Below are 24847 nucleotides of genomic sequence, written 5' to 3'. Positions count from 1 at the left end.
GGTGAAACCACCCCAATAGCAATGTGGATCTAAATAATGGAAGGAAACTAGGTCTACAGAAACTGAGACGTAAGAAAGTCTCTAAAACAGAGTAAACATTAGCACACTAGCAATTTGTTTTTCTGCTCTTTTACATATTCAGAAAATTTAAGATTTCTACTTTTGCTCTTGAACTGGTAACTCCATAATGAGGTACACCTCAACGCGAATGAAGCAACCGTGAGGAAATCTACCCAGTGTAGTATGTGGCTGAGTACCCAAAGACAATATAATCCCCAAAGAACTGAAAGACAAGTGACTCTTAAAATCAATGGGCCCTTCCTGAAAGACTCAGACTCGTAAGTGGTTATATTAAAGACAACCCCTAAGAGAAGGAGCAAGTTCTGACAAGAAAGGAATAAAAGTTACTTAAAATTCTTGGGAAACTCTGAAACATAAATGTAAATGAAGGTTAAAAGATGGCGATGCCACTCTTTCACACAAAAGGACTTTTTATGCTAAAATCCTACTAAAGGATGGTCATACCCCAATCTATTGCTTAATCAAAGATAAATATGAATGGGTAGAAAATCAGTCATGAGCAAAAACCTGTAAATTACCAATGATTTACAAGAAGTCTGGCTACACTGAGAAAGGCCTGTTGTACAGACAGAATGCTGTCTGTACCCTGCCGCCTGGTAAGAGAACACACACAGTGAGCTGCACAAGGCCCGGTCAACAGTCTTCTTACCCATCACTTTCGGCAATGTAGACTACAGGAACCCGATTCTCCCCTTCTATGCCCAATTCCTGCTGTAAGGTTTCCAGATTCCGCTCAAAGGTGTCCACACTGCCAATATTAAACCAGACGTATTGCTATAAAAACACAAAAACAAAATATCCTAAGAACAAAAGGGAAGCAAAGTTTAATTTACTGGAAGGTTCAACTTTTAAAGGATTTCTCAGAAATACTGAAAATTTAGAAACTGAAAAAAACAAAGCCAGCGATAATAAAAGACTGGTTTTAATGATGCAGCAATTAAGTTTCACTCAGTGAGAACACTTGGCAATCCTTGCCAATAAGCATTTCTTAAGCAATATTCCTTAGTGGTTCTACAACTATAAACTCAAACGAATGAAAAATCTATTTAAAAAAGACAAGCCTTTTCATAAATATGTATTCTTTTCCTCTTCTTCATTTCCCACACATTTCTCGGCTGCCTATTTCCAAACTAAGAACTGATGGGACATAGTAACAACAGCTAAAGTTTACTGAGCACTTACTAAATGTCAGGCATCCCTTTCAGTCCCTTAGATACATGAACTCCTCCCATCTTCAGAAATCCCCTAAGAAGTAGGTTCTATCGTCAGGAGTCACATTCAAAATCTGAACATTAGGAGGCACCCCCACCAGCCTATGACAACAGAGGTGTACCTCACTGTGCCAGATGTTACTCTCCTATTCACCTGATCTGGCGAGTTACTGAGGCCCTAGGGAGGAACAGCCAAAGGCTTTGAGGCAATAGCTACTTACCCACCAGCACCAGCACATAAGTATTCCCCGCTGTGCTCAATGTTTACTGGATGACGATCAGCCCTCTTCCTGTCCCCATTTTACAGATGACAAAACTACACAGGGGTGACTTCACTTGCTCATTGTTACAAATCTAGTAAGAGGCTGGATCCGAACCCAAGCAGTCTGGCTCCTGAGCCACGGACCCTAACTGGCACATCACACTGCCCCCTTCCACAACCACACACCTACTTACCACAACAACTCACACTTACGGAGTTTCTAATACACCAGAACCCACTCTAAGCACTCAGCAAGTAGTAGTTGCATTTTATACCACAAAAAGACTCTGGTCCTCCTTAAACGTATAATCACTTTAAAGAGTGGTTTTTTTTGTTCATCAAAATAATAAATCTAGGATATAAAACTCAGACAATTCACAGAAGAGAGTAACATGTCATCCCATATTCCTCCCACCAACCAGTGCTACTGAGTGGAGGATATCACTCTGGTATTTCTCTCCAAGTATCTAAGAACAAAAGATGGAGAGTAAGTTTTGTAATACATATATTTCTTTCTTAAGTTTTATATTAAACAACAACGGTCCTTGCTAAGCTGTTCACTTCAAAGCTACAAAATTCCTGTGGTTACAAGCCCCCAACAAGCCCATAACTGGTTAAGCACGTGTGACTGAGCATTCCCTTACTTAGCACCTGTTTCCAGTTGGACACTGTGCTAGACACATGACTCCTATTAGAGAATCAGGGCAGATAAAAGACCAGCAGCAGATCTGGAGACCAGATCTAGTTAAGGGACTCTGAGGGTGGCTCCTAGCCCTCCACGTGATTCTTCAGATACTGAAGTTCGAAAAGCCACTGATGCCCATGATCTCATTTAGCACTAAACCCTAAAGAGTTGTTATTGCAGTTCTGATCTTAGCAGTAAAGAAACCCAGGCTTAGGGGACTTAGGTCAGAGAGCTAGTCAAGAGGAGAGCTAATGTGCAGCTGGGTTTGTCAGACTCCAAAGCCTGTGCTTATACAACAGAGCAACTGATTTTGCTACTCTAGAAGCAGGACACTGAAAATCTTCTGTCTCTGAAAGCTCAAAATAAAGTCTTTTATTAAATAAAACAGGTAAGGGCACGTGGGTGGCTCAGTGGGTTAAAGCCTTTGCCTTCAGCTCAGGTCATGATCTCAGGGTCCTGGGATCGAGTCCCGCATTGGGCTCTCTGCTCAGCAGGGAGCCTGCTTCCCCCTCTCTCTCTGCCTGCCTCTCTGCCTACTTGTGATCTCTCTCTGTCTGTCAAATAAATAAATAAAATCTTATAAATAAATAAATAACTAAAACAGGTAATACATGCCCTCTGTAGAAAACTAAGGAAATACCAAGAAAATAAGAAGCATCTGTAACCTCAACACTCAGAGACAAACACTATTAGCAATTCTGATGCCATTCCTTCAAGATTTCATAATATCCCCTTTATGATCTTAAAACATGCACAATTCTGAAATTCATATAAAATCTTAACTGCAATATAAAGGAGAGACAAAAAGGAAGCAATTTATAATAAAATAGTATGAATTTCAATACACAAATATTTATAGCCACTGCTCTAGCGGCAAGACTGAAGAGAAATGAGGAGCCCCTAACAATAACCAGGGGCCTACTGTGGACATTTATCGATTTCCAATTTTCCGCTCTAGAAACAACGTTCTGGAGGACATCCTTGCATAAACATCTTTACATGCATCCTTACTTCCCTAGGATACAGTCCTAGAAGCAACATGACTGAGTGTGTGCGTACTTTCAAAACCGCTGATAAATACACTGCCAAATTGTCCTCTTGAAAGGGAGTGCCAATTTAATTTCCAGGACTAAAATTCTGAGGAATAGTTCTGGGGAAAAAAAAAGTAGTGGTGGTTATTAATGCACATTTCATCATAAGGGAAAGAGAATGGGGAGGGGGGCAGAAATGAAGGCAGTTAAAAGTACTCCTACAGGTGACCGAAATACCAGAGCCATACAGCTTTACAAATACTCCTCTATTTACTGATGTGCTTCAGAAAGAGAGGGTCACCATCAGTTCTAGTTTTCCTTAAGTGTCTCCCCACCCAGCAGGATGACTAGGGAACGGTCAAGCAAAATCACCTGGAAGGAGGGATGCAACCTGGTAAAGAGATCCGGTCCTGGGGGAGGGTGGTAAGACAGCAGGACACCAAGGGACTAGGGACAGCCCTCGAAGGCAGGCCATGGAAGGCTGGGGACCCCTGGGAACCTCATTTGCCCCTCTGCTGCCCTCCCCCACAATTCCCTCGACCTGGTCTAGGGTGTCTAGAGTAGAGTTCAAACTGGTTGGACCAGATATACAAATTCTTTTTGAAATCAGAAAAAAATTTAAGTCAAAATAATCCAATATCACATAAAAGTTGGGAGAGATATGATCAGAATGCTTCTTAAACCAACCTGAAAAAACCTACCTCAAAACATAAGCAATTCAGATTTAACAGTTTTTCCCTAACCAAACAATTGTTTTCTCAGTCTTGAAAAATCATAGATGATATCAGAACACTGAAAACTGGGATTTCACTGTTTCCTAAATGTACAGCCTAACAATTACCAAAACCAAACCCAAACTGACCCAGTTTTTGTAACCCAGCTACATACACAGCGTTCACATCCTCACCCACGGTAGTGAAATTTGCAAGCGCTGTGCTGCCTAATTCTGGTATCTCCAGTGCACAGAACTATTGCAATGTGAAGAATGCTCGCTTTTCAACTCTAGGTCTGAGAAGTTAATTTATAGCTAATCCACATCAATTAATAAAATCATTTACCCCATCAACGGGAGTTTTTCCTGGAGTAAAAGTCACTCGAACAAAACGCTTGTTGACGACTTCCAGTCTGTCTACCTGGAATTTTAAAAAGTTAAATATTCAGACATAAATTTACAGAAGAGACTTGAGGTGGTCTCTCAAGCACATTAAAACCGCGCATGGTAGTTATTTTAGACACACAAAGCAGCATGACAAAAAACACAGGGAGGACCCATGCTCCCCTTCCAAGCTGAAAAATAAAAATGTCACAAACACTGTTGAAGCCCCCATTTCATGTCCCCTTCCCAGAGGTGGCCATTCTCCGCGTTAGGTGCTGACTGTCCCAAAGCACGTCCTGGTACTTGTGCCACGCATTGATGTAACCCTAAATATACACTTGCTGTTGCCTGTCTTTAGGACTTTAAAAACAGTCCTGCTTGGTATATATATTCTTCTGCAACCTTTTTTCCCCCTTCTTCTCGTATTTTTATTTCCCCTTCTTCTCATCACCCTTGCTGACCAGTCAGTTTGGCACGGTATTCCATTTTATGTGCACACCCCAAGTTATTTATCCATTCTCCTGTTAATAGACATTTAGGCTGTCTCAAAACATTTGTTACCACTAACAATACTGTTACGAACAGTCCTGCATATACACTCTTGGGCACATCTTCAAAAATATCTCTGGACGTGTACCTGTAGCTGGATACAGTAAGGCTGGGCTACGTGATATATGTACTTTACTAGACACTGTGAACCCGCTCTCCAGTTCACAACGCACAACAAAATATTCCTATTGGTCTTCAGTCTCACTTGCTATTAGAAGACTTTCATTTTGCCATTCTATGGGTATAAAATGAAATAAGCTTTTTTTTTCTCTAACATCCTAACTATACAGGGTCCTTAAGAACACTAAAAACCTCACTCTGAAGTTCGGAGTTGACTTGGAGCATGAGCCCTCTGGAAGAGGCTTGCTTCCTGCTGTCATTAAGCATACTTTGGCAGAAGTCTGAAACGTACAAGTCAAAAATGGAAAGTGAGGGAGCCCTGGGTAATTCCAGGAGGAGCTGGGACAGGGGACTATCTGTTCCTAAAGGCACGCCATCTGGAAAGGAGTGACTACTTCTGGGACAATAGCAGACAGATTTCAAAGAACCAGGGGGTCAAAAGGAGATGCCTCTCTGGACAATCTCCCCCAAAGCCCTGTCACCACACTCGGAAGGATGGCTACAGCCCCCTACACACACACACACACACACACACACACACACACACTCACTCACTCACTCACTTCTTAGAAAGCAGGCTCTCCCAACATCTGGGATATATACATAAATATCTTGGCTTCCACGAGAAACATTTGCCTCAAAGATCTGAGTAAATAATCGTTTCCATTTTTTCCATACTCACCTTACTGTACAACCTTTAAAAAGAACTTGAGGGGTGCCTAGGTGGCTCAGTGGGTTAAGCCTCTGCCTTTGGCTCAGGTCATGATCTCAGGGTCCTGGGATCGAGCCCCGCATCATCGGGCTCCCTGCTCGGCGGGGAGCCTGCTTCCCCCCGCCCCCGCCCCCCGCCTGCCTCTCTGCCTACTCGTGATCTCTCTCTGTCAAATAAATAAAATCTTAAAGAAAAAATAACTTTTGAGGGGCACCTGGATGGCTTAGTCAGTTGAACCTCTCTGACTTTTGATTTAGGCTCAGGTCGTGATCTCAGGGTCCTGGGATCCAGCCCTGAGTTGGGCTCTGTGCTCGGTGCTGAGTCTGCTTGTCCCTCTCCCTCTGCTCCTCCCCCTGCACACTTTCTCTCTCTCTCAAATAAATAATACCTTTTAAAAAAATAAAAACAACTTTTGATTCTTTATGCTACCAGTATCACTATCTCACCTTTATTTTTATCCATGTTCCTTGATGAAAAGCCCAATACCAAGAGGTTAAATTTCCCCAGTGACACAGCAGCCTGATTCTCTCACTATCACTTCATTTAATCAATTCTAAGGTGGACATTTTTCATATTTTAACTTGAGAAATTAGGGTATGTTTGACACGTATTATTTTATAGTTTCATTGGCAGCTTACTGAATTTTTCGCAGGAATACATAAAATAACATGTCTTACAGTCCACAGCATCTCAAAGATACTGGAATATAGTCTCACTGGGTAAAGACCTGCTGGTATGACAAAGGCTCCTGAGCAGCCCTGCCTGGACTTAGAGCCCAGCTGTTCTCACTTTTAACACCCGCTGCCCCTTATTTACCCAATGCCAAAGCCACAGGAGATTAAGAGCCCTGGAGGCATAAAGGAGCCAGGAGAGGCTGGCACACTATAGCAGGGGGAAGAGGTGACCGAGGAGCACACAGGAAAAGTAGATGGAGGATTGCAGGAGCAAGACAAAAGCTAGGTTCTAGCAGAAGCAAAAGAAAAGGATTTTGTGATATATGTGGGGATTACTGGGCCAAAACAAACAGGGTTCTTGGTTGCAAGTACTTTTTCCAGAATTAAAAAAAAAAAAAAAAGAAAGAAAGAAAGAAGTCAAGATGAAAATAGCAACTTTACAATGGACAAGCTGCATAACTAGCCGACTGTTACTTTACTGGTGCAATCTACTGAATCCACCTTTGAAATCACTAAAAACCACCACTCCCATAAAATACTTACTACTCCTTTGGAAAGATAGTTATTGACAAAGTCCTTCCACGTGATTTCTCTCCCGGAGCTCCTGAACAGGAAGTAAAACATGACTCCACCCCAAAATAGTGCAGTCCAGAGAAAGTACATCCTGAATTCCTTGTCATCCCATGGAAAGTCACCCTGGGCAAAGAAGGAGACAATCTCTGTCAAGACTGAAATGTCACAACATGATCTAGGCTATACTGGCCGCAAATCCCTCCCAACCTCTCCTGCACCCACCCCAGACCCTCCAAATTAATACCCAGTTTGGAATCACACCTTCTGGAATCTGGACCACCAGTGAGAATCGTCTTTCTTGCCACCTCGTTTTCCACCGCCACCAACTCCTCCTCCAGAAGGGCGTGAGGTAGCAGCTGGCTTTGATTCTGTTCATGAACAGAGAGCACATATACCAGCACAGCAGATTTTATATCTCTCAACAAAGTTTCCATTAATATGGTTTAATAAAAGACTTACTACAAAAGTTCTTACAATAACTTGTTGATCTTTTTTCATTAAGATATACCCAGAGCCAACTATTAATAGCTGTGACCTCTGTGTTGTACTGTATGCTTAGAAATACACGCAGGCCTTTTATTTCTGGGAATCAGGAATAGAAAACCCTTCAGCACCCCTTGTCTTAGGTACTCATCAACCAGCAACTTCTGGAATCGGCCTGTGTGTTACGGTGTTGTGACAACACTTGGTATTCAAAGTCTGAATGAGTGTGAAGGAAATACTGTTTCACTCTGTGCAACTCAGATACACAGGAGGCAGAGTTTCATCAGGCCACACTAAATGTTAGCTTCGTTACTTGATAGTTACATCAAAGTTCTGTAAGGCAATCCAATCCTATACCTCAACTAGATTTAAACCAAGTATAAAAATCATTGAGCACCGAAGAGCTATACTCCTGGGAGACAGAACCATTAATTCTGTTGTTACTGTGGCTTTAGAACACGTTTTGACCTTGACTGAGGAATCAGAAGCATATCTGGGATTAGAATCCAGTTTTGTTTTCAAATCACTTTGACACCTTGAGATTTTACTTAATCTCTTCGTGCTCCTGTCAAATAGGAACAGTAACGTGAATAATGTCATCCCTATTTTATAGGGTAGTATCAAAAAAGAGAGGGAAGTTCCAGTCTTTGAAAAAAATCAAAACCTTATACAAATCCAAAAAAAGGACTTCCTGTGAAATAGCTTATGGCAACTGATGAGTCTGAAGTAAGAAAGGAGACTGACAGAGTGTTAGCATTTGAGGAAGCTTGCCAGCGCTTTACACACACTATCCCGTGACACCTGCACAATACACCAACAACCAGGGGAATATGCTACTATACCCATTTTGCAGATAAAAAAGGTGTAGCTTAAGAAACTTGGTAAATAACTGGTTGTAGTGTTAAGTGACATTGAGAGAGTGACAGAGTTGTGTTTGAGGTGAACGTAAACGAATTTCTGAATTCCCACTTGTAGGTAGAAAGGAGGTGCTCCCCTTTCCCACTCCCATGAACTGAATACTGTCACAGTTTCTTCTGTAAGCGAGGCATGATTCTGATAACTACCCAAACAAACAAAAAACCTTACCCACTAAAATTAGTTTGCAAGAATTTGAAATTTGTCTCTGTTACGGGATGAAAATGTGTCCTCTCCCAAACTCATGTGTTGAGAGTCTTAGCCCACTGTGGTCTTATTTGGAAATAGGGTCTTCAGAGAAAAATAATCAAGTTTAAGATGAGGTCATATGGGTAGATCATAGTCCAATATAGTGGTCATTCTTATTAAAAAAAAAACACAGAAATGCACAGAGAGAAGGCAGCAAGGGAGAAGACAGTCACCTATAAGCCAAGGAGAAAGGTTTGAAACAGATCCTTCCCCCATAACCTTCAGATGAAACCAGCCATGCTAACATACTGATCTTGGACCTCCGGCCTCCAGAACTGGGAGACACATACTTGAGCTGCTCAGGATGCCCAGCTGTGCAGCTTTGTTACAGCAGCCCTGGGAAACCAATACCAATTAACATCCCCCCACCCTACTTTCTATCTTCTCATAGAATCACAAATACTACTCTAACATCTTCAACTACCATGCAGTGACTCCTCTACTATGCAGGATGGGAGGCTGCAGCTACCTAGCACAGAGTTCCTGACCTGATCACTCCACCGTCATGCACACAAGGGGCTTCTGCACATCTGTCTTAGGTGAGGCAGGGTCTGAGAGAGGCAGGCCCTACCTGTAATGAGGCACAGGGCTGGGAAAGAGTACAGTGCGTTTCTAAAGTTGTTTGACAAGACTCCCTACTACTGGGACAGGAGTGTAACATGAAAATGTAACACGACAGGCTTTATTTTAAAAACAGACCTATTATCCTTAATCTACCCCCAAACCAAGATAAAAAGACGAGCCACCATGGCCCTAGGAAACACTATACATACAAACTGCCCATGTCTCCAGTCAGGCCACACTAGCGCTGCTCCCTTCTCTTAGCCTCTGGCCTTGTTTTCACTCCCTGCATTCTCTGAGCATCTATTTGTCTCTCCGACTAGAACTAGAACCAAGTTCACTTAAAAACAAGGGCTGTACTCTGGAAAACAGTACTGAGGTTCCTCAAAAAGTTGAAAATAGAGCTACCCTATAACCCAGCAATTGCACTACTGGGTATTTACCCCAAAGATACAAACGTAGTGATCCAAAGGGGCACATGCACCCGAATGTTTATAGCAGCAATGTCCACAATAGCCAAACTATGGAAAGGGCCTAGATGTCCATCAACAGATAAATGGATAAAGATGTATATTGATGGAACAATATACAATGGAATACTATACAGCCATCCAACCCCCCCCTCCAAAAACGAAATCTTGCCATTTATAATGACACGGATGGAACTAGAGGATATTATACTAAGCGAAATAAGTCAATCAGTGAAAGACAATTATATGATCTTGCTGTTATTTGGAATCTGAGAAACAAGGCAGAAGATCATGGGGGAAAAGAGGAAAAAAAATGAAATGGGACAAAACCACAGAGGGAGACAAACTATAAAAGACTCTTAATCTCAGGAAACAAACTGGAGGTTGCTGGAGCGGAGGGGGGTGTGGGAGGAATGTGGTGGCTGGCTGATGGACACTGGGGAGGGTATGTGCTATGGTGAGTGCTGTGAATTGTGTAAGACTGATCAATCACAGACCTGTACCCCTGAGACAAATAATACATTATATGTTAATAAAAAAATAAAAATAAATAAATAAGACCCACCTTCTGTATGTGGTTGTTAAAATAAAACTTTTCCATTGGCTGACCCAAAAAAATAAAGACTGTATTGTAATTTTCCTTACATTTCCCTAAAAACAAAGATGCCAACTGAAATGTGACAGGCATTGTGCTAAATGTTATCACACATGTGAAATGGGGACAGGAGACTCAGGGCCTACACAGTTCTCCCAGCCACCAAGCTCTAAGAAATCCTATCTGAAACCCAAGCTCATACAGATTCTGAGGAACTCTGAAAAACACCACACTATATCAAAATATGTGCCAGATTCATATGCATGTATTAGGTTTCTAAATTTTTAATGAAAAAAATTTTTTTTTAAAGATTTTATTTATTTGACAGGCAGAGATCACAATTAGGCAGAGAAGCAGGCAGAGAGAGAGAAAGGTAAGCAGGCTCCCTGGGATCATGACCTGAGCTGAAGGCAAAGGCTTTAATCCACTGAGCCACCCAGGCGCCCTGGGTTTCTAAATTTTTAAAAAATGATTTAGATGTGTAAAATATATTGACGAAATTTGCAGTTAAATTCAACTGATACTTCGACATCGGCCACAGCAACTTCTTTTAAGATACTTCTCCAAAGGCAAAGGAAACAAAAGCGAAAATGAACTTTGAGGACTTCATCAAGATAAAGAGCTTCTGCACAGCAAAGGAAATAGCCAACAAAACAAAGAGAACCCATGGAATGGGAGAAGATATTTGCAAATGACACTACAGACAAAGGGCTGATATTCAAGAGGTATAAAGAACTTCTCAAACTCAACACCCAAAAACCAAATAATCAAGTAAAAAAAAAAAAAAATGGGCAGACAACATGAGCAGATACTTCTCCAAAGAAGACATACAAATGGCTAACAAGACACATGAAAAAGTGCACATCATCATTAGCCATCAGAGAAATTCAAATCAAAACCACACTGAGATACCACCTAACACCAGTGAGAATGGCAAAAATAACAAGACAAGAAACAACAAGTGTTGGAGAGGATGTGGAGAAAGAAGAACCCTTTTACACTGTTGGTGGGAATGCAACTTGATACAGCCACTTTGAAAAACAGTGTGGAGGTTCCTCACAAAGTTAAAAACAGAGCGACCTTATTACCTGGCAATTACACCACTGGGTATTTACTCCAAAGATACAATGTAGTGAAAAGAAGGGCCATAGGCACCCCAATGTTCATAGCAGCAATGTCCACAATAGCCAAACTGTGGAAAGAGCCAAGATGCCCTTCAACAGATGAATGGATGAGAATGATGTGGTCCATTTACACTATGGAGTATTATGCCTCCATCAGAAAGGATGAATACCCAACTTTTGCATGAACATGGATGGGACTGGAGGAGATTATGCTGAGTGAAAGAAGTCAAGCAGAGAGAGTCAATTATCATATGGTTTCACTTACCTGTGGAGCATAAGGAATAGCATGGAGGACATTGGGAGAAGGTAGGGAAAAATTAAGCGGGGAGAACCAGAGTGGGAGACGGATCATGAGAGACCGTGGACTCTGAGAAACAAACTGAGAGTTTTAGAGGGAAGGGGGGTGGGAGGATGGGTTGGCCCAGTGATGGGTATTAAGGAAGGCATGTACTGCATGGAGCACTGGTTGTTATATGTAAACAATGAATCTTGGAACACTACATGAAAAATGAATGACATACTGTATGGTGACTAACATAACATTAAAAATAAAAGGAATAAATATGACTGATACTGACTGATCAATATCTCTAAGGTAAACTTAAATTAATTCAATTTGAAAATGACAAGAATGAACAGAAAAGTAAGGTGAAATGAAACACAGTGTCTGTAGAATTTTGCATGTATTGTAACCTTCCACTTCACAACTGCCTTAGGAGAACACTTCCTTTTTTCAGGGAAAATGATCGGCAACATTATATACTAGAGGAAAGTAGTAAGTTTAAACATAATCTTTTTAAAAGGTACCTTTTTTTTCTCCTGTAACTTCTTTAGATTCACTAGCTTTTTTCCCATTTTTTCCATTAGGAAAGTATTTCTCAAACCCTGTTAGAAAAACAAAACAAAACACACCCTTAGACGAAATTCATTAGGTTTTATGTATGCCTGTTCATTTTTAAAGCTGATATACCATTAAAACGCTAAAGCTCAAAATACAGCATTTCATGTGTAGAGGTAATTCAATGCTTAAATAACCTGAGGTGATAAAGAAAAAAAGCCTCATTTGCATGCCAATTTCATTACCTACAAAAGTGTTATAATTGAATGGGATACATTTTCATCACTGCAATCAGACAGAAGTAGGTAGGGGGTGGTTTACAGGAGACAGAAGCTAAGAGTCAACCTGAAACAGCTATGCATCTATTAGTAAACACCTGCTCCTGGCACTTTTTTTTTTTTTTTTTTAAGATTTTATTTATTTGAGAGCGAGAGAGCACTAGTAGGGGGGAGAGGCAGAAAGGGAGAGAGGGAGAAGCAGACTCCCCACTGAGCAGGGAGCCTGACACCTGATATGGGGGCTCAATCCCAGGACCCCAGGACCATGACCTGAGCCCAAGTGAGATGCTCAACCAACTGAGCCACCCAGGCACCCCACTCCTGGGCACATTTTTAACAGACTATAGAACATTATGATCACACCTGTGTGTGTTTACCTTTTGGAGGTCGAGAACAGAATCTTTGATAAGTAGCAATTACATCTGTCAAAAGAGAATTTCTGCTGGTTGTTGCTTGAGTTGTAGCATATCGATAAAGCTGCAACATAACATATACATAAAAGTATAAAAGTTATATCAAGATAAAACATTTGAAAGGACTTCTTTTCCTAGTATCTCAAAGTGAATGAAATGTTTCTCCCCTCAACAGGGGAGAAACTTGCTTTTTTCAGCAAGTTAAACACTAGCTTACACACTAGCATAGGGGACTCCGCCCCTTGAAGGGGAGGACTTTGGTTGCCTGGGACTGTGCCTCTCTATTCCACCACCAGAACCAGGACACGCAAGTTATGATCCGGAAGACAAGAACACTTCAAAATCCTGCCTGAGTTAGAACTGTGGCCCAATTACTATTCTTCACCAGCACATTCACCTTGGCATTGTTTATGCAATTTGTAGCACTCAAAAGACAAACTGATACAGAAAATCTGCTCCTTCATGCTGTCTCACTTGCAGGGTCTATAAAACGGCAAGACTATTCACCTGAAACCAAGACTATTCACCTGAAATCATGACAGCACTGCTTGTAAATTCATCTTCATTCCAGGATGAGGAAGTTACGGTCCACATTACTGATAATCCTTACACTAGTTAACAGTTGCTAAAGATACCTGATACATTGTCATCCTGGAGAGAATGCAGGTTATGCAAGTCCCGTCACAGACACATCTCTGCTTTAAATAACATACGTGGCTATAAAGTTATTTTTTAAATACTGTCTAGGTAAGTTGGAAGTATAACATAATCAAGCTGAACAAACTCCCTGTTAAATTTTTAGGTTCACAATTAAAAGCAAGGTGCATTGAGGGGATACATCCAAATGTGGCAGTGGAAAATTTTCAAGAAATCCTATCCCCTGGCAAAGTGAAAATTCATCACCATTTTTGAGGAGAACAAACTTTTAAATACAGATAGAATGTTTACAGAGAAGTTCATCTGTATTAGTCTCCACCAGCATTGCCTCATTTGTGGTCTGATGGGGGGAACAGAACAACACAAAACCACATCTGCCAGGGTGACTATAATCAAAAAGACAATTAAAAGTGCTGGTGAGAACGTAGAGAAAGTGGAAAAGCAGAGCCACTGGGAACTGGTGACAATGGGAAGCAGTGTAGCCACTTTGAAAAAGTTCAGCATTCTCAATGTTACATGCAGAGTCACGATGTGATCCGGTCAGTCCACTCCAACCCAAGAAAATGGAAAACATGTCCACACAGAACCTTGTACGTGAATGCTCATAACAGCATTATCCACAAGAGCCAAAAAGTGGAAACAACCCAAATGTCCATCAAGTGCTGATATGTGGTATACTAAACAATGGAATGTTACTCAGCCATAAAAATGAACGAAGCACTGATACACGCTACCACATGGATAAACCTTAAAAACATTATGCTCATTATGTTAACTTTAAGAAACAAGACACAAAAGCCACATATTATGTAATTTCACCCATATGAAATGTCCAAAATAGACAAATCCAAAGACAGTAGACTGGCAGTCGCCTAGGACTAGAGGACTGGTTGCAGACAAATGGGGAGTGACTCTAATTTGGTTACAAGGCTTCTTTCTGGGGGTGATGAAATGTTCTGGAATTAGATAGTAGTATGGTTGTATAACCATGTGAGTATACTAAAAACCACTGAATTGTACACTTTAAAATGATTAGTTTTATAGGGTGTGAATAAAAAAGTCAGTAAGAAATAAAGAATGAGCTGATTTAACTTCAAATTAATACACAATTCTACACAGCAAAATAGGACAGAAACACTGACACTGATCTTGGTTGACAGCAATGCTGGTCTGACAGAATTTGGAGCTTCTGTTGTGTTAGGCCCTCCCTGACCCCTGAGAGCACTTGGCCTAAGAAAATACCACTAACAATAAGTAAGAATGTATCGAAAGTAAATAAAGCTTTTCCAATACCAAATCCATTAAGATTAAGATGACCTGTTAGGCAAGGTGGATAAGGCAACAGTAAGTCGCACTGATCCACAGAACCATCTATTCCAGGCCACGCGCTGCTAAGTGCTGGGGGTCTGGAAGTCAGAACCGATCCCTACCTCCAAGAAACTCAGAAGTTTAAGGGAGAGAGTCCTGGGACAGATCTATTACAGGATGGTATAATACACAAGCACTACAAAACCTCCAAGTACATGCAAGTACGGAGGTAGCACAGGAGGAAGGGATTACATGTTCAAGGGACCTAAGGATGTCATAAGAAAAGCGACATCTAGGCCTGGGATTCAAAGAACCTGTAATCACCAGGCAGACGGTGTCAGAACTTTTAATTTTGTTAAAGCCAGAAATCTCAATTTTTTAATGACATCTTTAACACATCTCTTATTAAGAACTTCAGCTACACATCTGTAATGGGAGAAAACAGCTAATTCCCAGGGATACCACCATGAGGATCAAATGTAGTTATGTATGTAATAGCACTGTTAAAATCGTATGGTGATACCTCGATTTAAATTACCATTTCCAATTATTTTGAAAGCCCCTGGAGAGTAAGGGTTCTTTCCACCACCATATAAAGTAAGTCTTTATGTCACTGTAAAGTACAGAATCGGGCATAAGGCATATACTCCATAAACATTTACTGACCAATAAACTCCCTTCTATTTTCAAATTGTGTTGAGCTGGAATACCTCTAGCAATAATCCTGAACCTGCTTTTAACGCTGAGGCTATTTTCTCTAAGGGCACCATCACTGAAACTTTTCTCTGCTTATCTAACCCAAGCCCATTCAAAGGATAAGATAAAAAATATCAACTCACAAAATTTAAGTTTAGAGCACCTCATATTAGAGGATTAGCTTTTAGGTTTGCCAATATGAGCACCGTTTAGCAACTTTTTCATCAGTCCTTATTCCTCTGAGCATAAAATCTGAGAATGGACATCTCATACCAAAATCTTTTCCCCGGAAAAATTGTGAGAATCGTACTTCTTCTGTGTCTGACCTTTAACAGTGGCACAAACCTAAAGGCAAATCTGTTCTTTCAGACTCCCTAGCAATGCCCTAATGTCCCCATAGAGATCTTCTAAGCAACACCAGGGATGTGTCACAGACCTCTGATCAATCAGCTACTGCTGTCAGCACAGGGGACTTCCTTAGACCTAAGCATCCAAGACTCACAGGACAACAGTGCCACTCAAAAGAGAAAGGGTGTTCAGGTAAGATTCCTGACATCATAACTGCAAAATCAAAGGGCAGATCCCTATCTGCTTCTTACTTGTCCGAGTCCAATATTCACTAGGGACAAAAGGAGAGGGCATGGTAAGATGGCAACACGATGTGAAGCAAACGTTAGGCCTAGCACAGGGCAGTCGTGTAAGACAGAGATGAAGATACTCCAAGACTGGCAAGATTTTCAAAGAAAATCATGAAGGCTCCATTTTAAGTGGAGAGGCTGAAATAATTTCCTCAAAGGCATCTGGCTAGTAAGTGACAGGTTCCTGTGACTGACTCTGGGCCTTAACCACCGTGTTCATTTGCCCCTTGGCCCTAAGTAAACCAATGCCAAGGCTGGTCTCTAGAAAACCGGCAGACAGCAAGAGACCACGTGGCTGAAATAGATGATACTGACTACCCACCCATTACATGAACCTTTACTTGACAGATTACTGCCGCTGTGCCGCTGTTCCGTGAGAACAGGCCATCATCACTTCAGAAAAACGTACTACCGCAGCCCACACGTGGGAGCCCTGTTATCTGCTCCTAACCAACAGAAAAACAGCCTCCAACTGAAGACAGGCCTTCTTATACAACAAAAAGCACATTCTCTATTCTGAGGAGGTGATGTTATTAATAATCATAGTTAATATGTATTATCTACTATGTGCCAGACCCAGAATGGCAGCAATAGTCCCATTCTACAGATGGAGAAATGGAGGCTGAGAGAGGCCGAGTAGCTCACCTCCAAAACCTGTGCTTTCAGATCATGCTCACGTTGCCAACGCTTAAACACACGCACAACAGCTGCTACTTTCCAATACCATGAGAGCAGGTGAAAGAAAGGGAACCTATACTGGAGATACGACAGACAAGTGCCTTAACGTTTTCAGATCTCATTTGCTCTATCTGTAAAATGGGTTCGTCCTGAATGAAGTCAAGAGGACCCTCCCGGATGATCTTTTCGAAGCTCCCTGACGCACAAGTATTTGATTCTATTTTCAAAAATCCAATTCTATACCCAGGCTTTGAGACGCACAGCGTGCTTACGGGAACCACGGGATAAAATCGATCTGAAACGCTGGGCGTCCTGGCACGGAACACGCAGCGCACGAGGCCTCATTCACGCGAGGAACCCGCCCCAGACGCCCGGACAGGCGCGAGCGCGCCCTGGGGCCGGTGACCTTGACGCCCTGCTCTCCAGGGCCGGAAGCAGGCCCGAGGGTCGAGCCGGGCCTGGGGCGGAGGGCGCTGGGCCCCCGGGACTCACCATTCGGAGGCAGGACCGCTCGGTGGGATCCAGGCGGCCTCCAGGCACGAACAGTGGGGGCAGGCCGCGGGGCCAGCAGCCTCCCCGGCCCCACAGCCGCAGGCAGCGGTGCGCCATGGCCGCCGGCGCCGCCTGCTCGGGCCGGGGGCGCTGCGCAGGCGCGGCTCTGCGGCCAGACAGGCGGCGACGGACGGACTCGGGTCGCGGGAACCGGGTCGGAACAGCCAGCGAACCGCGCTGCGGGTCCCCGGCTCACAGGCGAGCCCACGCTCTCAACGCGCGCGTCTTCTCCCAGCTCCACCCCTCTCGGCGTACTGACGTCAGCCGCAAGCGGGCGCAGAGGTCTAGGGCCGTTCCTTCGGCGCCGGAGCGTCCTCGCTCCCCGAGCCGAGCGGTCGAAGAAGGAAGAGCATGGAGGGCGACAGCGGGCAGTGGGCGGGGTGGAGGGGAGGGCGGGCGTGGAAGTGGGCCTAGAGGGAGGAGCGTAGGGATGGTGGGCGGGGGCGGAGGGCGGTACGATGGAGGCGGGGCTGGAGGCGTGGCCGTAGGGCAGAAGAGAGAGCGGAGGCGAGGGCTGGGGGGCGGGGCCAGCTCGGACCTGTCAGGAGAGAGCCGCGAAGGCTGCTGCGGCCCAAGACGAACGGATCTTTCCCTGTTTGGGCGCGAGGCCATTGTCGACATTTTGGGCATTCACACTCGGTGTGTCACTCGCGAAATATTTTATTGAGCTCCTAATCAGTGGCGGCATCGCCCAAGTGTCTGGAGATGCTAACACACATCCCTAACCCTAGGAGAGCAATGCAAATAATCACAAATCGGTGAGCTAAATGCAATCATGAAAGTGTTGAGACTGACATCTGGCTTGGATCCATTGGGAACCGTTTGAAAGAGAAATGATTCTCAGATGAACTCAATGGAACTGCACGCTGTTTCACACACCGTGACTGTGGAGGAGAGAGAAGACTTTGGAGCCAAGTTTTACATGTCACTGTTTTCTATTAGCTCGGCCAGTAGTATGTATGATATAAATGGTAGATGATGTTGCCTATGGGGAGGAAAAGGAAAGGCAGGAGATGAGGCTGAGGAGGAGTACGAAGGTGGCCTCAGAAATTTATTAACGTATGCACATAGGAAAAATCTGGAAGAACCGACACTGAAATGGTAATGAAATTTCTTACCTATCACAGTGGCAAAATCCAATATATTGACAACTCACTCTACTGGCAGGCGTTCTCAGAAATAACTGGTGGGCACAAAGAATGATGACAGCGTGTGGAAGGGAATTTGGCAATGTCTGCCTAAATGTCAAATGCATGTGTTCCTTAACCCGGATATTCCATTTATAGAAATGAACCCTAAAGACAGCTTGCACACGTATAAAATGCTGTGAGCACAAGGTTAATAATTACAGCATGGTTTGTAGTCACAATTTATTGGAAATAACTAGAATATTCATCTATAGGGGACTGTTTAAAACAATGGTAAATTCATACCATTATTAAAATTTTTTATTGAATGTTATTAACATACAATATCCTATTAGTTTCAAATGTACATGATAGTGAATTGATATTTTTATACATCATGAAATGATCCCCATTAATCTCATAACCATCTATCACCATACAAAAGTTATTACAATATTACTGACTATATGCTCTATACGGTACGTTATGTTTCCATGACTTATTTATTTCATAACTGGAAGTTTTTACCTCTTAATTCCCTTCACCTATTTCACCCACCCCTCCCAACCCTTCCCTCTCTGGTAACCAATAGTTTGCTTCCTACACCTATGAGTCTCTGTCTGCTTTGTTTTGTTTGTTTGTTTTTTTGATTCCACGTAGAAGTGAAATCTTCTCTGCCTTATTTTACTTGGCATAATACCCTCTAAGTTCATCCATGTTGTTGCAAATGGTTTATATATATATATATATATATATATATATACACACACACACACATACATAGGTATATATATACACATACATATATGTATGTATGTGCGTATACATACATAAAATATATGTATATATACATATATACATATATTTGCATATATGTATATATATTTATGTTATATATAAAATACATATATTTATATATATAAATACACATCTGGCACATCTTTATCCATTCATCTATCAATGCACACTTAATTTGCTTCTATATCTTAACTATTATAAATAATGCTGCAATGAATATATGGGTGCGTATATCTCTTCCAATTGGTATTTTGTTTTCTTTTGATAATACCTAGAAGTAGAATTGCTGGATCATATGGTATTTCTATTTTTTATTTTTATTTGTTTTTTTTTAAAGATTTTATTCATTTGTCAGAGAGAGAGCGTGCACAAGCAGGGGTAGTGGCAGGCAGAGGCAGAACCAGGCAGAAGGAGAACCAGGCTCCCTGCTGAGCAAGGAGCCTGATGTGGGATTCAATCCCAGGACACCGAGATCACGACCTGAGCCAAAAGCAGATGCTTAGCTGACTGAGCCACCCAGGGTCCCTGAACTGTCATGTTTTCATTTTCATTTGCTTCCATGTGATTTTTAATTTCTTCTTTGATTTCCTGGTTAATCCATTCATTCTTTTTTTTTTAAGATTTTATTTATTTATTTATTTATTCGACAGACAGAGATCACAAGTAGGCAGAGAAGCAGGCAGAGAGAGAGAGGAGGAAGCAGGCTCCCTGCTGAGCAGAGAGCCCGATGCGGGGCTCGATCCCAGAACCCTGGGATCACAACCTGAGCCGAAGGCAGAGGCTTTAACCCACTGAGCCACCCAGGCGCCCCAATCCACTCATTCGTGAGTAGGATGTTCTTTTTTTTAAGATTTTTAAAAAATTATTTTTATTAACCTATACTGTATTATTTGCCCCAGGGGGATAGGTCTGTGAATCGTTAGGCTTACACATTTCACAGCACTCACCATAGCACATACCCTCCCCAATGTCCATAACCCAACCATCTTCTCCATACCTACCCCACCCCCAGCAACTCTCAGTTTGTTTTGTGAGATTAAGAGTTTCTTATGGTTTTTCTCCCTCCTGATCCCATCTTGTTTCATTTTTCCCTACCCTACCACCCAAACCTCCTACCCTACCTCTCAAATTCCTCATATCAGGGAGATCATATGAAGATTTTAATTATTTATTTGACAGAGAGAGAGTGAGCACAAGCATGGGGGGCAGCAGGCAGAGGGAGAGGGAAAAGCAGGCTTCCCACTGAGCAGGGAGCCTGATGTGGGGCTCCATCCCAGGACTCTGGGATCATGACTTGAGCCAAAGGCAGATGCTTAACCAACTGAGCCACACAGGCGCCCCTAGTAGGGCTCTTTATGTTCTTTAACTGCATATATTTGAAGTCTTTCCAAATTTTTTCTTGTGGTTGACTTCAAGTTTCATAGTATTGTGGTCTGAAAATATGCATGGTATGATTTCAACCTTTTTGTACTTATTGAGGCCTGACCTGTGACCCAGTATGTAACCTATTCTGGAGAATGTTCCATGTGCACTTGAAAAGAATGTGTATTCTGCTGCTTTAGGATGAAAAGTTCTGAGTATATCTAGTAAGTATGTCATTCAAAGCCATTGTTTCCATGTTGATTTTCTGCTTAGGTGATCTGTCCATTGCTGTAAGGGGGGTGTACAAATCCCCTACTATTATTGCATTATTATAAATGCATTTCTTTATGTTTATTGTTAATTGATTTATATATTTGGGCTTTCAAGTTGGGGGCATAAATATTTACAATTGTTAGATCTTCTTGATGGCTAGACCCCTTAATTATGATATGATGCCCTTCTTCATCTCTCATTATAGTCTTTTTAAAAAAAAATCTGGCTTGTCTGGGGGCATCTGGGTGGCTCAGTGGGTTAAAGTCTCTGCCTTTGGCTCTGGTCATGATCCCAGGGTCTTGGGATAGAGCCCCGCATTGGGCTCTCTGCTTGGCAGGGAGCCTGCTTCCCCCCCCCCCCCCCACCTACTTGTGATCTCTGTCTGTCAAATAAACAAATAAAAATCTTTTCTAAAAAATCTGATTTGTCTGATTTGTCTAAGTACGACTACCCTGGCTTTCTTTTGATTTCCATTAGCATGATAGAGCATTATCTATCCTCTCACTTTAAATCTGCAGGTGTCTTTAGGTCTAAAGTGAGTCTCTTGTAAGCAGCATATAGATGGGTCTTTTTTTTTTTTTTAATCCATTCTAATACCTTATGTCTTTTGATTGGGACACTTAGTCCATTTACATTCATAATAATTATTTATAGCTAAGAATGTAGTGCCATTGTATTGTTTGTAAAGTCACTGTTTCTGGAGATTTTCTGTGTTCCTTTCCAGACTTTGTTGATTTTGGTCTTTTTTGCTCTACTCAGAGAGTCCCCCTAAATATTTCTTATGGGGTTGGTTTAGTGCTCCCAGACTTCTTTAGTTTTTGTTTGTCTGGAAAACTCTTTATTGCTCCTATTCTGAATGTCAGCCTCACTGGATAAAATCTTCTTGCTGTATATGTTTTCCTATTCAACACATTGAATATTTCTTGCCATTTTCTTCTAGCCTGCTATGTTTTTGTGGACAGATCTGCTGTGAACCTGATCTGTCTTCCCTTATAGGTTAAGGACTTTTTCCCTTGCTGATTCCAGGATTCTTTCCTTGTCTGTATTTTATAAATTTGACTCTGATATGCTTTGGCAATGGTTGGCTTTTGTTGAATTAAATGGAGTTCTCTGTGCTTCTTGTATTTTGATGTCTATGTCCTTTCCCAGATTAGGAAAGTTTTCAGCTATAATTTGTTCAAAAAACCTGCCCCTTTTTTGCTCTCTTCATCTTTTGGGACTCCTATGATATGAACGTTATTATGTTTTTTTTTTAAAGTTTTTTTTTTTTTTTTTTACAGAGATAGATCACAAGTGGGCAGAGAGGCGGGCGGGGGGGGGGGGAGAAGCAGGCTCCTTGCCTAGCAGAGAGCCCTATGCAGGGCTCAATCCCAGGACCCCGAGATCATGACCTGAGCTGAAGGCAGAGGCTTAACCCACTGAGCCACCCAGGCGCCCCACGTTATTATGTTTTAATAAGTTGCTGAGTTCCCTAAGTCTACCTCCGTGGCCCATTACCTTTCTTTCCCTCTGCTTTCCAGCTGTATTATTTTCCATAATTTTGTCTTCTGTATCACTGATTTGCCATTCTGCTTCATCCAGCCTCATTTTTATGGCCTCAGTTTGGGATTACATCACAGTTTGTAGCATTTTTATTTTTGACCTCACTAAATTTTAGTTCTTTGATATCCACAGTAGCAGATTCTCCAATGTCTTCTATGCTTTTTTCAAGCCTAGCTAGAATCCTTATAATTGTTTTTTTAAATTCTAGTTCAGACATCTTACTTCTATCTGTATCGATTAAATCTCTGGCCATGAGTTCTACTTCCTGTTCTTTCTTTTGGGGTGAATTTCTCCATCTCATCATTTTGTCCAGAAAAGAATAGAAGAAAGAAAGAAAGAAAAAAACGCATAAAATAAGGAAAACAAAACAAAAAAACTAGCTCATGGGTGTGTACTGACCTGCTTATTCAACGAACCTATATCCCAAAATTATTTAAAAGAAAGAAAGAAAAAAAAAAGAAAAAACCTGAAAATAAACAAAAAATATATATACAAAGTATTTATATAGGGGCACCTAAATGGCTTAATTGGTTAAACGTCTGCCTTTGGCTCAGGTCAAGATCCCAAGGTCCTGTGATTGAGCCCTGCATTGGGCTTCCCTGTTCAGCGGGAAGCCTGCTTCTCCCTCTCCCTCCACTGCTCCCCCTGCTTGTGTTCTCTCTCTCTCTGTCAAATAAATAAATAAAATCTTTTTTTAAAAGTATGTTTATAAAACTAAAATTTTTTTTAAAAATTATAAAAATTTTTTAAAGAAATTGACAAAAATGAGAAAATACATGAAAACATAATAATAATAAAGAAAGAATAAAACTAAAAAGGAAGCTAGATCCTATTTCGCCTAAACCTGAAGCTTTGCTGCACTCTATGATTAGTAGACTTGGTATAAGCAAAGTGTTTCTGCTCATTTTCTAGGGGAGGGGCCTGCTGTGTTGATTCTCAGGCTGACTTGTTTCAGTGGAAATACACCTCCAGGGTGGGGGGTGGGGGGTGGGGGGTGGGGGGTGGGGTGGGGCTTTGTGTAATTGACTGTGGCCTCCACTAGGTGATGATGTTTGGCTCCCTGAAGGCTTTCAGTGCTGATGGGTAGGATGAATATGGCAGTGACACACTCTCTAGCCTGGCAGTTGGAAGCTCGTGGCCCCCACTCTTCAGTGACCCCTCACAGAAGAGCAATCAATCACCCCCCTTGTGTCCCCAGTTTTCATCTGAACCCTGTGTTCACCCAGTCTGTGTTCAAGCTTTTTTAATCTCAGGCATACTTCAAAACTCCAAATTTTAGAGACACCTGCAGCACAAACCCATGCTGTTCTGTGGGAGCGTCTGGCCACACTTCTGTGATTTGCTGACCAGCCACAGGAAAGCAATTGCATGACTGCACAGCAGTTGGCAGTTTAGGGCAAAATAGAACAGAAAGCTGGCATGAAGACCCAATGCTTTCAGCCAGCTTCCCCACTACTACGCCTGGAAACAGCACACTAGGGTGGCACCACCCACTCTTCTTGCCACCCAGGCAATCCTCAGACCATGCTGTGACTCCGGGGATTCTACCCTGCTTTGCCACCTGAGCACCTTTAAGCCAAGCAAACCCTGATGACAGTGGATTTCTAAAAGTTCAGATTTTGTGCTCTGCTGTTTATAATACTTTGCGGTAACTTCCATAAGCAAGCTCTCTCCCTGCTGCCATATCCACAGCTCTATCTCCTCCAAGTCAACCCTCCACACCTCCTACCTTCCAAAAGGTGATCACTTTTCTAACTTGTAGACTTGTAGTTTTTGTTCTCTCAGACCTCCGGTTGAAATCTTGGCTGTTCAGAATGATTTGATAACTGTCTAGCTGGGTTTGAGGGATGAGACAAGCTTAGGGTCCCCCCTACACCTCTGCCATCTTAACTCCTCCCCAGACAAAGACTCTAAACCAAAATACTCTTGAAGAGCTAAAGGAAAGCATGTACTAAGAATTGAAAAAAATCAGACAAACAGTGTATGAACAAATGTAGTATATCAGTAAAGAGACAGATTATAAAAAGTAACTATATAGAAATTGTGGAGATAAATAGTACAATAACTGAAATGAAATTTTCACTAGGGTGGTTCAACATCACATTTGAGTAGAAGGAAGAATCTGTGAACTTGAATATAGGACAATTGAAATTCTGCAATCTGAGGAACCCACAGGAAAAAGAATGGAGAAAAATGAATAGAGTCTACTGGACCTGTGCGACACCATAAGTGGATAAAATGCATTACTGGAGCCACAGAAGGAGAAAAAAGAAAGGGACAGGAAGAATATTTGAAG

At 42.0% G+C, this 24847-nt stretch overlaps 1 protein-coding gene across 1 annotated transcript in view; it reads right to left on the bottom strand.

The window, feature by feature from the left end:
- The window catches only part of LOC111142403 (AFG3 like matrix AAA peptidase subunit 2), a 47620-nt gene extending 29959 nt beyond the window's left edge, over positions 1 to 17661 (bottom strand). Inside the window, exons 1-7 of the mRNA XM_022495467.1 lie at positions 17390 to 17661; positions 12885 to 12984; positions 12199 to 12276; positions 7256 to 7362; positions 6965 to 7117; positions 4329 to 4403; positions 731 to 855 (exon numbers count right to left, since the gene is read on the bottom strand). Coding sequence (XP_022351175.1) covers positions 731 to 855; positions 4329 to 4403; positions 6965 to 7117; positions 7256 to 7362; positions 12199 to 12276; positions 12885 to 12984; positions 17390 to 17506 — 755 coding nt within the window. The 5' untranslated portion in view covers positions 17507 to 17661. The remainder of the gene's footprint in view (positions 1 to 730; positions 856 to 4328; positions 4404 to 6964; positions 7118 to 7255; positions 7363 to 12198; positions 12277 to 12884; positions 12985 to 17389) is intronic.
- Positions 17662 to 24847: the final 7186 nt, after the last annotated feature.

Source organism: Enhydra lutris, unplaced genomic scaffold (assembly GCF_002288905.1).
Source record: "Enhydra lutris kenyoni isolate GAN:26980312 unplaced genomic scaffold, ASM228890v2 scaffoldscaffold8, whole genome shotgun sequence".
Taxonomy (NCBI): Eukaryota; Metazoa; Chordata; class Mammalia; order Carnivora; family Mustelidae; genus Enhydra; species Enhydra lutris.
This window is presented reverse-complemented; position numbering and strand designations above follow the sequence as displayed.